Here is a 22,708-nt window from a genome sequence, read left to right on the forward strand (position 1 = left end):
CCTGTCCTCCACTCTCTCCACTGGCTCCCCATCAAAGAACGTATCAACTTCAAAGTACTCCTCCTCACATACAAAGCCCTCCATAGCCTGGCCCCCCCTTACCTGACTGACCTCCTTCTCCCCCACCGCCCTACCCGTACCCTCCCATTCTCATCCACTGTTCCCCTCACTGTCCCACCCTCGAAACTCAAAGGCTTCGGAGACCATACTTTTTCACGAGCTGCATCCCGCCTCTGGAACTCTCTCCCTCAACCACTCAGAGACTCACCCTCACTCTCCACTTTTAAATCCCACCTCAAAACCTACCTGTTCTCCCATGCATACAACCTCCCCTACCCCTAACCATCTCCCCTAACCCTGCCACCCCCCACCTCCCCCCCCTGGACATTGCTGTGTTAATTGTTCCCTGTGCCTGTTCGTTAACTCTGTGTTCTATGTGCTCATGTTATCTGTTGCTTGTTGTTTCTGTGTTTTCTGTTTTTCCCATATTGTCAGCGTCTTTGAGCCCCGGAAAAGCGCTATATAAATACATTGAATTATTATGATGATGATGTCATCATAGAGATATTTCTATATCTTAAAAAGACATTTTTCGTCTAACAAAGGCTTGCTGTTGGCAGTACAGCCTTGGAACCGCTGTTATTTATGAAATAAATAAATATGAATACTTATAGATTAGTGAGTGTGATTATGACAGTTATGCAGGCCTTATTTGTGAGGCTTCATGAGAAAGGTTTCAGGTTTAGTAGCATATATTACAGGTTAGTGAGGACATATCGTGAGCTTAGAATTATAAGATTCTATCTCCGTTTAGGGTAGTTCAGAGATATTGTGCGTCAACGTTTTTACATTCCATTATGTTTTATGAGATGGAACCTTTGTATTTTATTAATTACTAACTAAAACATTTCAACATTTTAAAAATAACACCACACAGGCATTAATAAACACCTTGGATTAATAAACACAATGGATCAGATTATGTAAAAAACTCAATTTTGACCAAAAATGAAGATAGAACCTTATAATTCTAACGTCACAATATCACTATGACTTTGTAAAGGGGATGTACGACAGGTATAATGAGCGATGCAGGTTAACGAGCATGTGGTTAATAAGACCATTGGGCTGGCTTAGTAGCATGTAGAACATGTTTATTTCCCGTGGCATATTTTCTCATACACAAGTGCATATTTAAGGTCAAATGGACGGGTCTTGAAGGGCACAAGTGAAATCAAACACGACACTAGACTGAGACTAAGACTAGACAGGACACACGACACACTGGTCTGCGTAGTGTCAACTAACGTGGATCAGTTGAGCACCCTGGTGGCTCGAAGACTTTTGTTTTTTGGCGAGGATGGAAGAAGATAAGGGCTCTGTGTGTGTGTGTGTGTGTGTGTGTGTGTGTGGTGACCGGTGGTGGAGTGGAGGCACCATGTTTTGGGTGAAGAGCATTTACCCACCTTTTTGCCCCAAAAATGTGTGGATTTTAATATAAACATTTACTGTATGTTTGTAATTTTACCTGGTATCCATCATTTACCCATCTTTATTTTTACCACTATATCCCTGATGGTGACCTGTGTGTGTGTGTGTGTGTGTGTGTGTGCGTGCGTGTGTGCGTGTGCTGGATGACAGGTTGCTATGGCAATATAGCCACAATATGCGATATTGTCACGGCAACCTCTTCTTCGTGTTCTTGTGTGTCCTGGTGCAGAGGAGGAGCGGGAGCAGGTGGAGAGGCTGCGCTGGCCGTCCCGGGGGTACCTCCAGGAGCTGAGTGAGTACCAGCAACGCAGACGCAAGCTCCGCAAGTCACGCTGCCTGGTCATGTGACCCTGCCCTGCCTCAACACCCTGGAGACACGTGGGGGCAGAGAGAGTGGTGGAGGGGGGGGCAGGACAGGGGGCAGCAAGAGAAAACATGGGTGGGGAAGGGGTTGTAGAGAGAGAGAGAGAGAGAGAGAGAGTTGTTACAGTGTATACAGACTACTATACTAAATGGACTGACTTATATAGCGCCTTTATCCAAAGCGCTTTACAACGGCCTCTCATTCACACGCACGTTCACACACCAATGGCGGCAAGCTGCCATGCAAGGCGCCGGTTCGCTCATTGGGAGCAATTTGGGGTTCAGTGTCTTGCCCAAGGACACCTCGACATGTGGCCAGCCGGGGTTCGAACCGCCGACCTTGCGATCATTAGACGGCAGCTCTACCTCCACAGCCACCCCCTATACTAGCTGTCTGACCCCCCAGTGAAGGACTGAGTTTCTATAGGGGGAAAACAAAATGGCTGATTCCTATGGTGAATCACTATGAAGAAAATAAGATGGATTCACTCGAGGATGGCTCATAGTCGTGGTTGTATTCATCGTCTGTCCACCGGAGCAGACATTTGGAGAGGGGGGGACGACGACGATGCTGAAGCGAACACTCGTACCAGGGAATGTTCTGGCGAAACGGGCTGAACCCTGACCTCCCTAATGTGTATCGTATCCATAATGGACTACCCCAAATCAACTGCTAGCCCCTTACACATTACCTGCTCCCCCCAGGAGGATGTAAGCAAAATGTTGAAAACACAATCTATCGTACCATATTGCTTACAACCTAAAAGGGCAATGCAATTCTTTCAGATTTGTAATGGGCCACCAATAACTGTTCAAGTGGCTAGGAGTTATTTTATTTTTTTATTTTTTTACAACAAAAATACAACAATGTAACTGTGAGTACCTACTACATACCACTATACAGTTGTCTTATTTGGGTTCTTCTGCAATGCTAAATCCCTTAAAAGAGTAGCCAGTATGTTGCAGTATTGGGGTACCAGGAGGGTACTCAATAAACGCTCTCCTGTCACACCAGAGTCTTTCACAGTGGACATTTCTTTGATCCGTTCATTGAACCCCCAGCCAAACAAACACCTCTGGTTGAAAACACCTCAAAATGTTAAATTTTTTGCCACAAGTTTATAATTTGACGGTGCTGCAACTATTTTTGTAATGTATCCTGTAAACGGAGGCTTATTGATATTTTTTAGGTTTCGAGTAGTAGAAATTAACTGGGCTATGCTTTATTTGACAGTCCCCTACTTACCATTCATGTATTTAGAAATGCCATGGTGACAGGGTAATGACTATCATCCAAATACTTGTGTCTCACTAAACTGAGCGTCATATTCCATCTGATATAGGCTATCAGGTTCTAGGTTATCAATTGCGGTGAGGTATTTCAAGCTGAGTACCCACTGTGACAAACTTTTTACTTTCTTAAAAGAACAACAAAATGAAATACCTGCTGAAATAGGACTGTCAAATAAAGCATCTCTGACTGCGCTGGGCTCCCAGCATGTGGGGACCAGGCGGGGGGGGTTGTGTGGTGGACCGGGGGGGGGTGGGGCTAGCGTGGTGGACCAGGCGGGGGGGGTTGTGTGGTGGACCGGGGGGGGGGTGGGGCTAGCGTGGTGGACCAGGCGGGGGGGGTTGTGTGGTGGACCGGGGGGGGGTGGGGCTAGCGTGGTGGACCAGGGGGGGGGGTTGTGTGGTGGACCGGAGGGGGGGTGGGGCTAGCGTGGTGGACCAGGGGGGGGGGGGTTGTGTGGGGGGACTGGTTCTTGTACAGTGATATTGTGACCTCTGATTCAGTCTGAATAAAGATGTTTTGGAAGGACTCCTTACTCACGCTTCTGGCATGCTCTTTGTGACGCCTCCTCAGTGTTTGTGTCTATGTATTCACATGCTGTATTCACATGATGTGTGTGTGTGTGTGTGTGTGTGTGTGTGTCTGTGTATTTACATCATCATGGCGTCTGTCGGTGTGTGTGTTTGTGTGTGTGTGTGTGTCTCCAAACCAGTGTGTTTCATTCCTAAATGGACTAGTGTTTCTTCTAGAAGACATGTTTCATGCTAGTCTTCAGGAGTACCATCATGTGACCAGCCTTGCTGACAGACCACATACAGTCATGTGACCAGCCTGACTGACAGACCACATACAGTCATGTGACCAGCCTGACTGACAGACCACATACAGTCATGTGACCAGCCTGACTGACAGACCACATATGAATGAATGGTCTTTATTGTCATTAATATAGTACAGGTACCATACAACGACATTTGGGAGGGGGGGTTCCCCTGGTGCTAGGAAAAAAAATATTAAAAACAAGAAGGGAAAAAGAGCTGGTTTACATAAATAAAGGCTATATACACATAGTCATGTGACCAGCCTGACTGACAGACCACATACAGACATGTGACAAACACAGAACACCCCATGAAAACCGTTGTCTTTTTCAACATATTTAAACATATGGACATTTGATGTTCATTTTAACAATACTTAAAATGCCTAAAATTACAATCAAGTGCACCACATCAGGCATCAACATTGTTAGAGAGGATTTTGGAGGAGCCTGTCTTATTTTTGCCTGTCAGACATTTAGTTTGGTTTACCCTTGATTGTTTAAGTGAGTTGTATCACCATGGTGAGATCAAAAGAGCTTTCTGAGGCCTTCAGAAGGAAGGTTGTAGATGCGTATGAGTCTGGGAATGGACTTAAAAAGATCTCCAAACAATCAGAAATCAGCCATCCACTGTCCAGAAAATAATTTACAAGTGGACAACATTTGTGACACAGTCTGATCATTTGGTTCGCATGTTGGCCTCCGATTTAATGTTCAGACTTTTCTTTCGAAAAATGTGAATACATTTCTTATTGTTGAAAATCAACGACACATCGCTAGTCAACTAACACAGCTTGTTTTGTGAGCCTGCTAACTCAGTAGTGTTATAGTTAACTAGGTAGCAGTGGGAATTACTCACCGAATCTTTTGTGTTGTGATTCTCAACAACGTTGAAACGTTGTTTCGTGTTTCAAAAGATAAGTCTGAACATTTTGATTTTGGTTGCCGACATGCGAACCAAAAGACTAGAACGTGTCACACTTAATACAACTGCCAACATGGCCAGGCTGTCCTAGCAAGTTCAGCTCAAGAGCAGACCGGAAGATGCTTAAAGAAGTCTCCAACAATCCTCCTATCCTAGCTCTCGCCACAGATGATGAAGAAAAAAAACATCAGGACAAGACTAAAGTTTGCTAGAGAACATCTAGAAAACACCATGACTTCTGGAACAATGTGCTTAGATCAGATGAATAAAAAGTTGTATTATTTGGGCACAGTAACAGAAGACATGTTTGGTGCAAACCAAAAACAGCATTTGGGCACAAGAACCCCATACCAACTGTGAAGCATGGTGGGAATGTCATGGTTTGGAGCAGCTTTGCTACAGCAGGGCCTGGCCATCATAGAATCCACTATGAATTATTTATCGTATGGGTGCTTGATGAAAATGTGAGACCATCTTTCCGAAAATATAAGCTGAAGTGGATGTGGATCATGCAACATGACAATGACCCCAAACAATCCATTAAATTCACCAAGGAATGGCTCAAAAGAAAGAAATGGATTTTAATTTCCAGCCACAGATACTCTTTGCTGTATCGCTTTAATTCATTGTTACAAACACAATTAGGCTATGGATTCTTTTTAGATATAGACCAATTTTGTACAGTAAGTAAGATGATTTTGTCCATTTAGCTTTTTCTGTCTCAGCCTTTCAACTTTGTAGATTTGTGTAAGCCTTCCCAGACCTCAGGGTCGCATTCTTGAGAAGTTTCCCCCTCTCAATTTCCTCAGTTTGTAATGATGACTGATCATCATTGATTCCAATTTATTTTTCCAATTTTCGATGCCCACATCAGGAATGTGGCCAAATCTGCTTTCTATCACTTAAGAAATATTGGCAGAGTGCGTTCGTTTCTCTCCCAGGCCAATACTGAGATACTAGTGCAGCTTTTATCACTAGGCTGGGCTACTGTAATTCTCTGCTCTGTGGTCTACCTAAACAAGCCATAGATCAAAGCTTGTACTGAATCCAGCTGCTGGTGTTTTAACCAGGACCAGAAGGAGAGCACACATCACACCTGTTTTAAAATTGCTGCACTGGCTACCTGTTAGTTGTAGAATTGATTTTAAGGTTATTTTATTGGTCTACAAGGCACAACATGGTCTCGCTCCCGACTACATGTCGGATATGGTCTTAGAATACGCACCCACTAGATTCCTCAGGTCCTCTGGTACTGGTCTCTAGATCCCTCAGGTCCTCTGGTACTGGGCTCTTGGTTGTTCCAGGGGTCTGGTCTAAGACCCATGGTGAGGCCTTTAGCCACTATGGCCCTAGTCTTTGGAACGGCTTGCCGGAGGACTTGAGGGTGGCAGAGAGTGTGGATTTTTTTTTTTAAATTAAGCTTAAAACAAACCTTTTAAGCCTGGCCTTTACCTAGTTTTTTGTAAATTAGCATTTTTACCCCTATTTCGTATCTCCTAAAATAAAATCTTTTTTTTCTCCTCTGTTTTATTCCTGGTTTTATTACTATGTCTATTTTTCTTATCTCCTTGTATTGTGGTTTATTTACTCAGCACTTGGGAGTTGCATTCAATGCACGACTTGTGCTATATAAATAAAGTTTGATTGATTGATCCACACAGTGTGTCATTGATTCCTATGCAAATCAGAGAACCTATAAAACAAATATATACATTGCAAAATCACATGAACTACTATCTTGGCATTAAGATAAGAAACATTGATTTGGAGGAAATTGATTTTTAATTAAATCAGTAAATGATTTTTGTTGGTTCCAATGGAACATTAATATAGCACAGTATTTATCACATGTTGCTATTTCGAGTTTGTCTCTAAATATATTGTTTGGATTTTGTTGTTGTTGTCATTTTCTGTCAGGGGTGCCAATAATTTTTGAGCCCACTGTACACACCGTATACATTCAAACATACATACTAGGGCTGTCAGTCAATTAAAAACATTTGTTGATTTCTTCTTCTATTAAATGTGGAAATATGACATTTTGTAGTCTTTTTTTTTTAACCTTGCAACTAAGGTGGCCAAAGATATTGGGGGAGTAGGAGGGCACTTTACAAGTGACATGTGACACAGTGACACAGTGACATGATGGCCTCACGCGAGTTCCCATTCAGATTAAGATGCTAACTGTTTAAACCTTGGACCGCTCCTGTTTAGTTGTCACTCACTCTAGCTTTTGTTAACAATAACACATACTGTTTGCTTATTGGACTTATTGGACTCAATGCTCATTTGGAGATGATGTATTAATTGTGCTTCCCCCCCTGTTCTGTATACTTAGTTGCCTTCTTTTCAAAATTCATATAATGCAGTGGCGGGCGGTGCATTTCACACCTAGGCCTTCAGTGATGTCCGACACATTCCTACCTGAATTATTCTACCTCTTAATACCATCGTTATGACGCCATGGCTCTAGAAACTAGACAGAAACACAGTATAACCGGGCGTTGCATCACCTTAACATAGTCAGACAAGTACAACAGAGTTATATTAATATTTCCGAAGCATTTTGAATCAATAAATCCGCATTTACAATGAAGAGTGTTAAACTAACATCTTTAAGATCGCTACATTACCCACGTCTGTCGTCTCGTCCACCATAATAGCGACAAAGGGTGCCTTTTTAATCTCCATTTTGATCTCTTCTCCCACTTCAGCAATAGCAAAAATCAGGTCGTTTTGTATTTTGCCTGACGTCCCAGTAAACACTTTGTTTGTGGACAGGTGGTAATGTAAATCTGGGTTGTTTTCAGCCAGAAAAGAAAGAAGCTCAACGTAGTTTCCTGTTTGTGGACTCGGCGCTTTTATCGTGTCCCCTAAATGAAAGTTATTGTTTACCCAAAAACAGGACACAATCGATCAGTATTATCGATCAGTCAACGAAAGCTTTCGTTGTGGCGCTCCGTTTCCCTGGCACTTTCAAAAGTTTCACATCTACCGGCATAGTTACACATCTCAATAGTGAATATCAATAGTGCGTATCAATAGTGCGTATCAATAGTGCGTATCCAATCAAAAGACGTGCTGGGTGCTGACATCATTGAGCCTTACAGCAGGCGCCGTTGTTGCTTTTGCTCGCATCTACGTAGGTTTACTAGGAACGCCACAGGTTTTCTCGTTCCAACGTTAAGTTACAGGTCGAATTCGCGGCACCGTTTAACGTGCAGGCTGGGCAGATTTTGGAGCCCCCTAGCAACACATTTTGATTGGATAAAAGCTCTAACATAAAGGCCAGCCCTCCAAATCTCAATCGGAGACTGGAAGCAGCGCAACCAAGAGGAAAGCTATGAAATGAAGAGAATAGACTATGGGGAATCATTAATACATATTTGTGGGAAAAATATATTAAAATAAATTGTATATTCTGATGATGTTTAGGCCAGCAGAGAAGGCCTTGCTGGCCCTGACGGCACACCACTGATATAATGTGATTTTCTATAGATTTCTCATTTCTTTGTAAGGGGGTACAATCACAACATCAGCAGGGGTGAAATACTTATTTCCCCCGTCAGTGTGTTCATGTACCTGGGTCAGTGTGTGTGTGTACCTGGGTCAGTGTGTGTGTGTACCTGGGTCAGTGTGTGTATGTACCTGGGTCAGTGTGTGTGTACCTGGGTCAGTGTGTGTGTACCTGGGTCAGTGTGTGTGTGTGTACCTGGGTCAGTGTGAGTGTGTACCTGGGTCAGTGTGTGTGTGTACCTGGGTTAGTGTGTGTATGTACCTGGGTTAGTGTGTGTGTGTACCTGGGTCAGTGTGTGTGTGTACCTGGGTTAGTGTGTGTATGTACCTGGGTTAGTGTGTGTGTGTACCTGGGTCAGTGTGTGTGTACCTGGGTCAGTGTGAGTGTGTACCTGGGTCAGTGTGTGTTTCACTGCAGCGCTCCGATGGTCTGCAGCAGCCCCTCCAGTTTGCCACTCTCATCCAGCTCTGCCACGTCACTGCCCCCTCCCACACACTCCTCACCGATGAACACCCGAGGGACCTACACACACACACACACACACACACACACACACACACACACACACACACACACACACACACAGAGACACAGACAGAGACACAGACACACACACACACACACACACACACACACACACACACACACACACACACACACACACACACACTTTAAAACAAATACATCTTATATCTTTACCTTATCTTATTTAATGTGTGTACCATCACAATGAAATGATACAGGCTTAATACAGGAATTAATTCAGAATGATGTGCTGACTGTTCCAGTATAAAGGGTGCATTGGCAGACGATGAGCTTTGAGCTGATCAGCGCATCTTCCCTCATGTGAAACAACGTTTGGCAGCTTGTCGAGGAACAAGCATATCTGACCCAATCTTTCTTTGGTCGAGCATTCTATCTTTGCAAAAAAATAGAAGATTTAAAAAATAGTAGGCTATGCTTATTATCAACATTCCCTGTGAAACACTTTCTTTGTTCTCAGAAATCGTCAGCAAGTGACATCCATCTTTGAACCAGCAGCTGGCCAGTTGCAACAACGCCTTCAGACAGCCTTACCGTGCGTATCCTTCATATCAGACAGACTTACCGTGCGTGTCCTTCATATCAGACAGCCTTACCGTGCGTATCCTTCATATCAGACAGACTTACCGTGCGTATCCTTCATATCAGACAGACTTACCGTGCGTGTCCTTCATATCAGACAGACTTACCGTGCGTATCCTTCATATCAGACAGACTTACCGTGCGTGTCCTTCATATCAGACAGACTTACCGTGCGTGTCCTTCATATCAGACATACTTACCGTGCGTGTCCTTCATATCAGACAGACTTACCGTGCGTGTCCTTCATATCAGACAGACTTACCGTGCGTGTCCTTCATACAGACTTACCGTGCGTGTCCTTCATATCAGACAGACTTACCGTGCGTGTCCTTCATATCAGACAGACTTACCGTGCGAGCTCCGGTGATCTCCAGGAAGTAGTCCTGTAAACTGCTCATGTCGCTCCGGCCAGTAATGTCAATGCATTCTAAATGGCCCGTTTTGAATGTGTACTTGGACATCACTTCTTTGGCAGTCACGCAATATGGACACGAAGGTTTTAGAAATATCACAACTTTATCTCCTCTAAGTTTAGTCTCGACAAATTCCTGCGCCATTCTGATGTGTGTGTCTGATATGTGTGATATGTGTGCAGTGTGTCTGATATGTGTGATGTGTGTGCAGTGTGTCTGATATGTGTGATGTGTGGCTGTTTACAATAAACAACACAGATAACGGTCCTCGCGCTATGAATGAATGACACAACTTCCGTATTGTCAATCTAATTTGAATAAGAGGCGTGGCCACGCAGAGAGACAGCGCGCTTCTTAACATCCCTCTCACATTGTTTACATTTAGCAGACGCTTTTACTGTATATGTGCACCAGTGGAGGCTCCTCCATAGAGGTGGAGGAGGCCTGGCCTCCCCAATAATTTGAGAGAAGAGAGAGATTTAAAAAAGCAATAATTATATTTATTTTATTTATTTATTTATTTAACAAAAAAACATATTTTAATTTTGTTTATATTAATATTATTTCCGTTTTGTTCATAAATCTGAATTTTTCCATGGCTAAAACCCAATATTGCAATCGTAAAGCACCTACAGGCCAAACAGGAAAGTGGTTTCTCATAGAAGTCAATGTAATGCAAATTTTTTCATGGCAATATGTGATTGGCCAAATCACTGAAAATGGGTGGGCAACGGAGGCCTGGCCTCACCATGCATTGAGTCCAGGGCTGAAAGATTGACATTTTGTTCGTCCAATCACATGAATCAATTTTGAGAATTCGCCAGTCACTTCAGTCAAAGAAACACTCGCCATAGTGGCTACGACCTAACAACTTTTTCCTTTGCAGGACACGTCTAGAACACCCATGGCTATTATCCCTGAAAATAATAGCTCATTTGGCCAAATACTTTTTTGCGCGATTTATACATCGAATAGGTAGACAACATTTAGGATTTATTGAACAATTTTATTTTGAAGCGAGCAAGCGGAAAAAAATTGGCCTCCTCAATTCTGGAAGTCACCAGCCTCCACTGATGTGCACCTTAGTATTGCACAGTAATCATTTGGTACAGGTGCTATGCATAAGTAATGTACTCTAATACAGACACAACCACTCATAATGAGCCATGTCAAAGACAAAGTGCCAGTCACTGACTTATGTGACAATTCCCAAACCCATATGGATAAAATATTTACTAATAAACTCTAAATGGAAATATCTTGAAAGACATTTCTTGGCTGAGCAAAGTGGGGAAAAAAGTGTCACTGACTGAGCAATCAAACAAGCTGTGGGATACCATCAGTTGTAGCTAGGTCATTTTTTTAATAGGGTGTCATTTGGACTTCATAACTTGTGAAAAATAAATGGTTGATTTACCTATATTTTAGTGTTCTATTATATAAAGGACATATCTAACTTGCTGAGAAACATAGTGGTCGAGCTCAGGCACCTAAATTGTATTTTATTTAGAATACACTCTGTTAGTTGAATAGGGCTAACAGAGTGGACACTAACAGGGTGGACATTGAGTTAAATTTAGCCTTTAGCCTGCCTGTGTTAGCATAATGCCTAGCATGACCATTGATCTCCTCAATACTTAGGAGTGTAACTCACCAACAGGGTGGACAGGTTATGTTCAAACACATTAAACTCACTTAATAAAAACATCAAAATCAGATGGTAAAAGAGGTAGAAAATCACACAGCTTACCACATTTGGATTTCCCTCCACTGATGTGACGTCACCTAATGAGAGTGATGTGATTGAGAAATGGGCCCTAAGGTCAGCTGACCAGCTGCTGCTGGAGGTCTCTAGGACCAGACTAAAAACCAGAGGGGATGGAGCCTTCGCAAAGGCCGCCCCTAGGCTCTGGAATAGCCTCCCCCTCCACGTCAGATCTGCCCAGCGCGTCGAGGCTTTTAAAACATTAAGCTAAGACACGAGTTGAGCCTGCCTCCCGACAACTGCACTTTTCTGCACTTTTCTTTCTGCACCTCTTGTATTTTGTATTCTGTATTTGCACCTTGTTTTTGTTTTAATGTATTTTTATTTGTTGTTTTCTTTTATTAGTTTTATCTGTTAAGCACTTTGGGCGGCTGTTTTGTCGTGGTAAATGTGCTGTATAAATAAACCTGACTTGACGGCGAGGCCAGTGAGGAGCAGCTGCCATTGATCGTCAGCCCCGCGCTGTGCCAGGACCCATCAGGTAACATGAGGACACTTCTTCTTTCCCCAGATGGCTTTTTAAACACGCTATTCCCAAATCCCAGATAGAGGCCCTGGTCCACTCAGAAGTGGGGGCATCTCAGGTCATGGTGATGCATCATGAGGTGGCGGGTAGCCTAGCATCACACAATCCCCCCCCCCTACCCCCTCCAATTTAACATGGAGGATGAAATACATTCATACTCACTCAAACTCAGATTGAATGCCATATAGATAGGATTGAGATGGTATTGGAATAGGCCTACATGTATTCATTATTATTTACTGTTATTTAGAATTATTATTAGAATTATTTAGTATTATTTTACTGAATACATTTTCAAAAGGGTTTTTACCCAACCCAGCATATAGAATACGATGATACACTACATGGACAAAAGTATTGGGACACCCGAACATCACACCCATATGTGCTTGTTGAACTTATCATTCCAAAACCATGGGCATTATATATGGAGTTGGTCCTATAACAGCTTCCACTCTTCTGGGAAGACTTTCTACTGGATTTTAGAATATGGTTGCAGGGATTTGCTCCCATTCAGCCACAAGAGCATTAATGAGGTCGGGCACTGATGTTGGGCGAGAAGGACTGGCTCGCAGTCGGCATTCAAATTCATCCATCATGTTACCACAAAGTTGGAAGCGTACAATTATCTAGAATCACATTGTATGCTGTAGCATTAAGATTTCCCTTCACTGGAACTATGGAGCCCAACCCAAACCATGACAACAGCCCCAGATGATAATTGTGTCCACATACTCTTGTCCATATAGTGCATCAACAAATAGATGGTCACTTGACAGATTTACACAATACGTGGACAACATACTAAGGGTTTAGTCCCTTGCACATGCAGTAAACGCATGACATTTCAACAATGTATTTTCTAGACTACAACATTACACATTTCCTGTAGGGCCCACGCTTCTTGCAGCTGTTCAAACGATCACCTTCTCCATGTGAGCACTAAGTGCAGGAATTGAATACCTTCCAGGGCATTTGTCTACACCAAGGGAGTGTGAGCCTAGTTTGCTGCTGTAGAGATGTTGGTGTGGTGTTTCTAACCAGATCTCAGGAGTGCTTAACGTTGTCTGTGTAGTTTTGGAAAATTCTCACTATTGGCACTTTTCCACTACCGTGCCGTACCGAGCCGTGTGAGCCCGGTTTGTTTTCCTTTCTCCACTGCCAACCGAGCGGGGCCGAGCCGGGCTGTTTTAGCGACCCTTCCTGACTAGGAACTAACGGTACTTTCTGGCCAGGCTGTGTGTGAGACGTGCGACGCTGCAGACCGTTGATTGGTCAATGGAAATAGACATCCCATGTTCATAGATTTCATCGCTAACCGCCATTTTTAAATACCAGATTTCGCTCTCGGAAAAAAAATACTTTTTCTGTAATAACTTTTGATTTGAAAAATTATGATAACCATCTCATTATCTTAGTTTAATATCATTTCAATGCATCATATAACTTTTATTTACAAGCATAACAAGAAATATGGATGGCGATGTGCTGTGCCTATGCTAGACCGTTCCTCAGTCCAGCACGCTTCATCATCCCATTTTAAAACTGCCACCCCCCCTTTTCATCCCTTATGTCATTTTATCAATGAACATGGTATTACTGTTATTTCAACATTTAAGCCTCTTTCACACATAGTTCCCTATAATTTCCATGGAATCCCAAGCTGTGTCGTCCAGGCATTTTCGCCGTTCACTCATGAGCCAAATGCCGGTAGATTCCCGTGTTGCTCCCTTTAACATGTCGGCATTTCCCTGGTTGCGCGATCTACTAGAACTGAAAGTGGCAAGTAACAGGCACGTAACATCCATATGCTGTATAAATAAATATATTTGACTACCAGCAAGACACTGGAGCACTCGTATCTATAACAAACGCGGACATTGTATGAGCCCCGGTGTCAGTCCAATGGAAGCGTCAAGCACAGCCTTTCCGTAGAAATACATCGCTCCCTGTCTAACGTTATATATATCTAACGATACATGTTTTAAGGCTGATCTGTGCATGATAGTGCTGCATTTTGACATAATTCTTATTGCATTTCCCCCCGTTGAGCTGTATAGCGTCACTTATTAAAGTGAAGTGCTCTTATGACACTTAACTCCTCCTACTGTCCCGGCTCGCTCCAGGTCTGTTGTGTATAATGGAGAAGCGTTTCTGAAAGTACGGTACGGGTAAGATACAAATGCGTGCCGTACCGGTCTGGTCAATGGAAAAGCGCCATATCTAATACTGATCTATCCATCTATTTGATGTTGATGGATATACATTCAACTTACATAACATGACATTGCCAATAATACCATCAAGATATCATTCAACATGGGAAAGTACAAGCTTGCATCCAATGAATGCAGATAAACAAATCAAAATAAAGTCAACATACCATCTTCAATGTAGAACCAAGTTCACTTTTATTGGACTGATTTAATGCATCTTCAGGTGGGCAGGTTCAGCATTGCCCTCCTTTCACAACCCATACAGTTCAGAGTGATCCATACAGTTCAGTGGTCTTTTCTTGCCAAAACATTGCTATGTTTTTTTTTGTTCTTCGTATTTACCCTTAGAAATTCTCATTAAGACTTCTGAACAACCCCCCACGCCGCCACCCCCCCCCCCCCCACACACACACACACAACTCCTCCGCTCTAGGCTCCCTCAACTCCCTTCAGTTTAAATTAACACTCTGATGAGTCACTTGCAGGCCTGCCGTGTTGTTTAAGACCCTGTGTGAATGTGTTGACCGTCTCTCCTGGCTGCTCAGCTCAGCAGGTGGCCCGCGGGGTCGCGGCGAGGACGGCCGTATGACAACGATTAGCAAGTGGCTCACACTTCACAGGGACTGGCAGGGAGAGGGGCTACATTTACCCCCCACCTCCTCCAGTCTCTAAAACAACATGAGTGGGGAGAGCTGAGGCAGACTAGAGCCTGGGGGTTGTGTATGCTCGCTGTGTGACTCACACACTCTGGGAAATGACTGCAACACTGTTTTATGGGACATGGGAAAAAATAAATAAATCAAACAAGAAACCATCACGGGCCTTAGAGTGAGACACAGGGGTCCACCGGGCTGGGGGCGGAACCTGCTTTGTAGTAAGTAGACCCTCAGCTGTGAGGCTCGCTGCTCAGTGTCAACAATATTCCTGGAATCTCAAAACAGGCATTTTTAGTTCATGTCACACTCCCACAAGATGGAGGTGCTGTGATTACAAGCTTTAGATGATGACATCATTCCAGTCTCTCTGGAGGGGAGAGACCTACACAGGTACCTGTGAAACCTGGATTGGCCCCTGATCACTTCAGGGGTTCTTGGGATCTCGTTGATAAGTATGAACACTGTAAGACGATTTGCATTGTGACTGGAGAGAGAATAGTGTCAGGTGACCTGTCCATAAGACTCAGTCCACTGCAGAGACTGGCCTTCTGACAGGACAGGACGCACACAACTCCCCCAGCCAGTTCCTTATCGCCTTCCCAAGGAAAGTTGATGAAAGCTGTAGTCATGCCGACATGGGCTAAAAAGGTTTTGAATAAAAACAATTAAAAAAAGAAAAGGAAAAAAAAATATATATATATACCCCCCCCCCCAAAAAAAAAGAAAAAAAAAGAAATGTTATTATCATTGAGGGAGCAATTTTTTTTTCTTTCTCCTGTATCCACTATTTGTATCTAGTGTCTCATAGATAAAGACTATACGAGCAGGAACACTCCTCTCTGAAATACCACAACGGTATTTACATTTTTTGGCAAACATTCTAACACAGATCTGTAAACATAATGTTTCCCTTGAGCTTGGATGAGCTCTTCTCTTAATAAGGATATCATGAAATAAAAGACTCAAAAGTAGATTTTCATTTTTCGTACAACGCATCCATCCATCCATCCGTCAAACTAAAAATCAGCTCGAGTTGAATTCAAAAACAAAACATAAATGCTATTCGCAATTTCTGCCCGCTCCGACAAAGCTGGAATCAATCACAAAATAATACATTTGTCATTTGTAATACGGATTTGTCCTCCGGTGGGTGAATGTTTTTGCTTTTTCGTGTCAAACAGAATACAGCCTGTTTTCCTTTCAATAAGCAGGCGGGGCAGCTGTCCTGCTCCAGAGCTGGGTCGCTCTAGAAGAAGGGCCCTCCCTCCCCCCAATTAAGAACATGTAACTATCGCCAGGTTGATCCTGAGTGCTCTGGCTATTCAAACAAAGACTATAGCAGCTTTTTTTGTTTTTCATTTTCTCATTTTTTTCCTCATTGGTGTTTTTTTCTTTTTCGTCTGTCACACCCCTGATAACACACACATACACACACACACACACACACACACACACACACACACACACACACATACACTTTCTCCCACACAGACCACTACCCACCCTGACCTCTTAACCAGGTCCCACTCCTGACCCCTACACTCTCTTCTTACTCCCCCCCCCCCCACACACACACACACAAATAGACACACACACACACACACACACACACACAAATAGACAAACACACACACACACACACACACAAACTTCGCACAGGTAGCCCGGTGGTTGTAGTAGCTCTGTGTTAGAGTGTAAACTAACACCTTAAGGCATCAATACTGAAGGTGCCTAGGGTAGTAGGGACAATATTCCTAAACGCCCCCTACACCCACCCACCCACCCACCCCCCCCACATATATTGGTGTTGCGTCTGTGGTCCAAAGTGGTTTCCTCTCCTCGTCTCCAGTCCTTGACGTCCACTGAGCTGACAACACAGACAGGGTGAGAGGGACACGTTGGAAGAACAGCCACCAGATGCCAGAGGGACTGAGGGTGGCGAGGCGAGGGGAGGAAGCCATTCTGGGACCCTGAGGCGCATGGATGTCCTTTCACGTGCAAAATGGCTTCAGAAATTCAAACACATAAGGCCCATGGTTTTTTGCATTGCTTTTGAAAAAAGATAAAACTTTTTAAACAATAAATCTGTGGACTTTCTCTGTCCTAACAGTCCAAAATAAATATATCTCCCCCTTTTGTTTTTACTTAAATACATGTCAGTATAATATTTTCTCTGCTTTTCAAAAATATGTTTTAATAATTTTTTTTTGTGTCCTTCAAAGGCTAGAAGAGTTAAGTGTTTTCCCCGAACCCCCCCCCCCCACACACACACGTGCATGGAGCCGTCCTCAGGCCCAGTGTTGTAGTAGTATCTGAGGGGAACTTCGGTTCAAACCATTAAGAAAAAAAAAAGAGGGGGACAGTGAAAGGAAGAAGAACTCCAAGAGACAATAACAGCCTGTGGAATACAAAAGGTAGGAAGAAAGGGAAGATGGAAGGGTGGAGAGAGGAAGGCAGTGGCGGGCAAGAGGCAGAGAGGGGGTCTGAATAAATAAGAGCCAGTTGGATTCCCCCCCCCCCCCCCCCCCCCCCGGGCCAAACCTCCCCCGACACACGGTGAACTTCAAGGTGTGGTGGAAGCGTTGTTGGCGTCGTCCCCTGTGCTCTAGCGCCAGGACTGGGCCTTGCGCTGGTCAAAGTTAGCGATGAGGCGCTTGATGTGGGCCAGCTTGTTGTGCAGGTACTCGCAGCGCTGCTTCTCCTCATGGTAGTTTGGGCTGTGCTGCAGGGAGACACCAGATGGTAAATTGACTGACTTATATAGCGCCTTATTCCAAAGCGCTTTACAACGGCCTCTCATTCACCCACACATTCACACACCAATGGCGGACAAGCTACCATGCAAGGCGCCGGCCCGCTCATTGGGAGCAATTAGGGGTTAAGTGTCTTGCCCAAGGACACCTTGACATGTGGCCAGCCGGGGTTCGAACCACCGATCTTGCGATCATTAGACGCAAGCGCTACCTCCTTCGCTACAGCCACCCCATCAGACACACACCAGACACACACCCATCAGACTCAACACGCAGGGAGACACCAGACACACACCAGATACACACCCATCAGACTCAACATGCAGGGAGACACCAGATACACACCAGACACACACCAGACACACACCAGACACCCACCAGACTCAACACACAGGGATCTGACAGGCCGACACATGGTAGACTCCAAAGTCAGTTGTTCAATGCTTTTAATCTGGGTCAGAATGATCCTGATTCTTTTTTGATATCCGGGATCAGATCAAGCTGGCTGATTTCCCCTATACGACTCAAAATCAGCCAGATAAGACCTGTTCCTGGATAGAAAAAAGAGAATCATTCTGATCCTGATTAAAAGTTTTGTACAACTGGGCTCAAGTATTGTTCATAATTGAATCAATGTTTCCACAGGGTTTTGTGAGACTGTGGCTTGTGGTCCACGTCAGGGTTTCCGTTAGAAAAAATTGCCGCCGGACATCGTGTCCGGGAAGATTTCGATTTACCGGACAAACGTGATATATTCCGGTCATCATATTAAAATATAATAAAAAATTTTTTTTTCCAAATCATATATTTTTTTTCCAAATCTAATATAGCTGTTTGTCGCGGTGATTACTGTTGTGTAGCGGCCTATATATGCCATGTAATGTCTATTTCTCATCCGATACGATTAGATGCGAGCTATATAATATATAATAATATAACATGATTCGCATGCGCGCTATGCCATTATGTCCAGCGCTGAACGGGCGCCTCACTGGGAACTGAACAGACAGCATCGATCAATGAACGGACTCCACATTACGTTAACTGAAGTTTGTTAACCAGGGGGGTATTCCATCAACATCGCTAAAAGAAAATCCAGGTTTAGTCTGACAAAGTCTCGCGAGGGTTCCTAAAAATATACAGGCATATTCCGATAAATCTCGCGAGAGTTATCAAAAATAAGCCAGGATTTTCCTTTAGCGACGTTGATGGAATACCCCCCAGGTCTCGCTGGTTGGGAAGGCATTTCGTTTAGCTGCCTGTCAAATCATACTTAATCGGACTCGGGAGTATGACAATGAGGAGAACATAACTGTTTTTGTATGTCGTCCTGAAGACCGGCTGTTAGATCATATCGCTGAAGTTTGTCTCCATAGTGTAAATGTTGTCCGTTTCGTTTGTTATCCTTGTTATTGTGCGATAAAGTTAAGGCGCTCCGCTTCGGGACACCATTTTCAGCTGAGCACCAAACACACACACACAACACTGCCCGAGAGAGAAGGACCCGCCCCCTTTAGTTAGCCTATAGGCCAACTAAAGGGGGCGGGTCCTTCTCTCTCGGGCAGGCTAACTAAAGGGGGCGGGTCCTTCTCTCTCGGGCAGGCTAACTAAAGGGGGCGGGTCCTTCTCTCTCGGGCAGTGTTGTGCGTGTATGAGTGTGTGTGTGTTTGGTGCTCAGCTGAAAATGGTGGCCCGAAGCCAAAATTCGCTAAAGCGAATTGTATTCAAATTGTGCTTAGAGGGAATTATTTTCACCGGACATTATGTCCGACGAGTTTTCAATTTGTCGGACTTCAACAAATTTTACCGGACAAAGACCGGTAATTACCGGTTAACGGAAACCCTGGTCCACGTATTAAAACAATTCTGGGGAAATGAATGAAACGCCCTAGCTCCGACCTTTCTGCAACAGCGTGAGCAGCTCTGACAAAACACGCTTAAGAAACAAAAGAAGAAGACTTTAAACATCACAGTATTCAGCATTATTTTGTCATGACTTACTTGTCTCATCTTTTTGTACTCTTTCAACACTTCTTCATGTACTTCCTGAGGAGAAGTGGAAGAAAACACAAGTTGAAACAAAGCTGCACTGCTGCCCTTTTGTTCCCGTGACGACCATGTTTGGGCGTCTGACCTGAGGTGCTTTAACAAGGTTAGAGAACGCTCGCTAATCTGTTTTCTACATGAACATTCACTGGTGTGAGCCAACTTCTTAAAGGTAGTGCAGTGTAAATACACGTCTCTGTCTGGTCCAAACTGCCACTACAAACACCAATGTGACCATGTGTGACTCAGTACAATACAAATAACAGCTGAATGAGATTCTGTTCTGATTCAACCGCAGTAATCATAAAATAATTATTCAGTAAATCAACAAGTCTCCACGTTGGTTTGGTTAGAAGTGGGACATGGCTTGCCACAGACACCTTGGTTGGACCTGCCTTAGGTGCTCTTCAAAACCTGACCCATGAGGTCTTTATGGTTGGTGGTTATTGTAGTTAATGCATGTTACATACACTGGTCTCTACCACTGGTCTCTACCACCATCTGACCAGCTGTACACTGGTCTCTACCACTGGTCTCTACCACCATCTGACCAGCGGTACACTGGTCTCTACCACTGGTCTCTACCACTGGTCTCTACCACTGGTCTCTACCACTGGTCTCTACCACTGGTCTCTACCACCGGTCTCTACCACTGGTCTCTACCACTGGTCTCTACCACTGGTCTCTACCACTGGTCTCTACCATTGGTCTCTACCACCGGTCTCTACCACCGGTCTCTACCACCGGTCTCTACCATTGGTCTCTACCACCGGTCTCTACCACTGGTCTCTACCACTGGTCTCTACCACCGGTCTCTACCACCATCTGACCAGCTGCTGTGTGTGTGTTTGGAACCTGACCCGGTAGTGTGTGTGGTGTGTAATCTGACCTGGTAGTGTGTGTGCATGTTGTGTGTAATCTGACCTGGTAGTGTGTGTGTGTGGTGTGTAATCTGACCCGGTAGTGTGTGTGTGTGTGTGTGTGTGTAATCTGACCTGGTAGTGTGTGTGTTGTGTGTAATCTGACCTGGTAGTGTGTGTGTGTGTGTGTGTGTGTGTGTGTGTGTGTGTGTGTGTGTGTAATCTGACCTGGTATTCTCTGGTGCCAGGTGGAAGCCTCCGACACTGTGCGTCCAGCTGGGTGAAGCGGCGGGTGATGCTCTCCACGCGGGCGTGAAGGACGCGGTACTCGTCGTACTCGGCGTTGAAGTTGTCCTTGTAGGTCTGGCGCTGGTCCATGGACACCACGGCCGTGTACTTCCTGTAGGGAGAGTTCACAGAGCGCACCACGTTCACAGAGGGCTGTTCAACTCTACAACAGCCGTGCCGCCTCGGCCTCTTTAGAACGGGGATCTGCTATTTACACACAACGACCACTAGTTGGCCGCTTGTAAATTAACCTGCTTCCTACACAGAAAAACTGCAAAATAGCTTTATATTAGCTTATCCTGACGTGATTTTGAAAATGTAAGGATAATGGGTGGTAGAACGCACATATCTAGGAAAAGTCATGAAAGGAGGGTCCTGAAATGTTATCGAGTGCAAAGATGTTTTACTCACAGGGGTCAAATGAGCCCTCATGGCTGATCTAGTGTTAAGAGTATGATACTGAGTCAACAGAGACCGACATAGTTGGAAAACATTCCCATCACAGCTGACCACCGAAGGACATGTGCACCATGAGGACATTCAGGGACTTTTAAAAGGCCCAATCCCAATTCTTATTTTTACCCCAACCCCTTTTTTTCCCTCGCTTTTTGATTTGCCCATCTTGGAACAGAGTTACATGGTATAGTGGTTGAAATCTTCCCCTATGAAATGGGACAACCTTTCAAGACCCTGACACGTCATCAGTAGTGTCATAGAAAAGCATGGACGCTCGCGATTCATTCACAACTTATACACAGCGTATCTGCAAGCTTCAGCAAGTTAAATGTAAGACCTTTTTAATGTCACTTGGAATGGAATTTAAGACCGAAAATATACATACTGTACATTAGGGGTGCAACGGTTCTCGGTTTTATATTGAACGGTTCGGTTCGCCTTCCACGGTTCAATACACTAGTGAACCGTGGCGGTTTTCATTCAAAGTCGGAGGTGGAGTTGGTCTGGAGAGCAGTTGCTTCTTGTTCAAATGTTTGTTCATGGCGAGCGGAGTTGAGAACATGGCAACAGTTTGAGGAAGCCCTGGATTGCTACAAATCTGCGTTGTTGGGTCATTCATTCTGGTTTTGGTATTGAATACAGCGACGAGGGAATGAAAACAGTGAACAGAAACACGTGTTGCAGAAATGCTTCACGCGTGTCGTATATGCGCATAAAATGCGCTGTGCATTTTATGCGCATACAAGTGCATTTTTATCTCTACAGATGAGACTTTCATTTCTTCCCCTCCTATTATATACGAGTCGTCAAGCCTAAGAGGCACGTTTTTTGTGACGGCAGCTGATGAAGCCATAAACCACTCGAGTGAAACGGCTATATGTATACTTAACTTTGTGGAATGGATTCATTGTTATTGTTTTCTGGAAGCTAACGGTGACTTGTAAACATACTTTCATTTTAAGACATGTTCAAAAGCAAGGACTGTATGATCATCTAATTATGTGTAGTTATGTGTTTTTAGCATGTTGATGTTCTATCAGCATGTTGTGATGTTATTAAAATACAGTTTATAAATGATGAATGAATGGTCTTTATTGTCATTAATACAGTACAGGTACCATACTGTACATAATACAGTACAGGTACCATACAACGAAATTAGACCTTTGTAGCGATGTGCTTTGTTAGCCGCTAGCT

General features: G+C 44.0%; 3 protein-coding genes across 3 annotated transcripts in view; 1 reads left to right on the forward strand and 2 right to left on the reverse strand.

Moving 5' to 3' along the window:
* Positions 1-1,839, forward strand: part of rhobtb3 (Rho related BTB domain containing 3) — a gene marked incomplete at both ends in the record, with an annotated part of 92,540 nt that extends 90,701 nt beyond the window's left edge. The window contains one exon of the mRNA XM_080529357.1: positions 1,721-1,839. Within this exon, the coding sequence (XP_080385483.1) occupies positions 1,721-1,839 (119 nt within the window). The remainder of the gene's footprint in view (positions 1-1,720) is intronic.
* Positions 1,228-10,129, reverse strand: glrx (glutaredoxin (thioltransferase)). Its single transcript, XM_080528898.1, has 3 exons — positions 9,883-10,129; positions 8,799-8,929; positions 1,228-1,859 (listed from the first exon to the last, which is right to left on the reverse strand). Exons 1-2 carry the CDS (start codon positions 10,087-10,089, stop codon positions 8,816-8,818), a joined length of 321 nt encoding a protein of 106 aa, XP_080385024.1. The 5' UTR covers positions 10,090-10,129; the 3' UTR covers positions 1,228-1,859; positions 8,799-8,815.
* Positions 10,130-17,671: 7,542 nt separating this feature from the next.
* Positions 17,672-22,708, reverse strand: part of ell2 (elongation factor for RNA polymerase II 2) — a 56,597-nt gene continuing 51,560 nt past the window's right edge. The window contains exons 10-12 of the mRNA XM_080528711.1: positions 20,996-21,167; positions 19,863-19,907; positions 17,672-17,830 (exon numbers count right to left, since the gene is read on the reverse strand). Of these exons, the coding sequence (XP_080384837.1) occupies positions 17,714-17,830; positions 19,863-19,907; positions 20,996-21,167 (334 nt within the window). The 3' untranslated portion in view covers positions 17,672-17,713. The remainder of the gene's footprint in view (positions 17,831-19,862; positions 19,908-20,995; positions 21,168-22,708) is intronic.

Source organism: Nansenia antarctica (genome assembly GCF_963989245.1).
Source record: "Nansenia antarctica genome assembly, chromosome: 4".
NCBI classification, from domain to species: Eukaryota; Metazoa; Chordata; class Actinopteri; order Argentiniformes; family Microstomatidae; genus Nansenia; species Nansenia antarctica.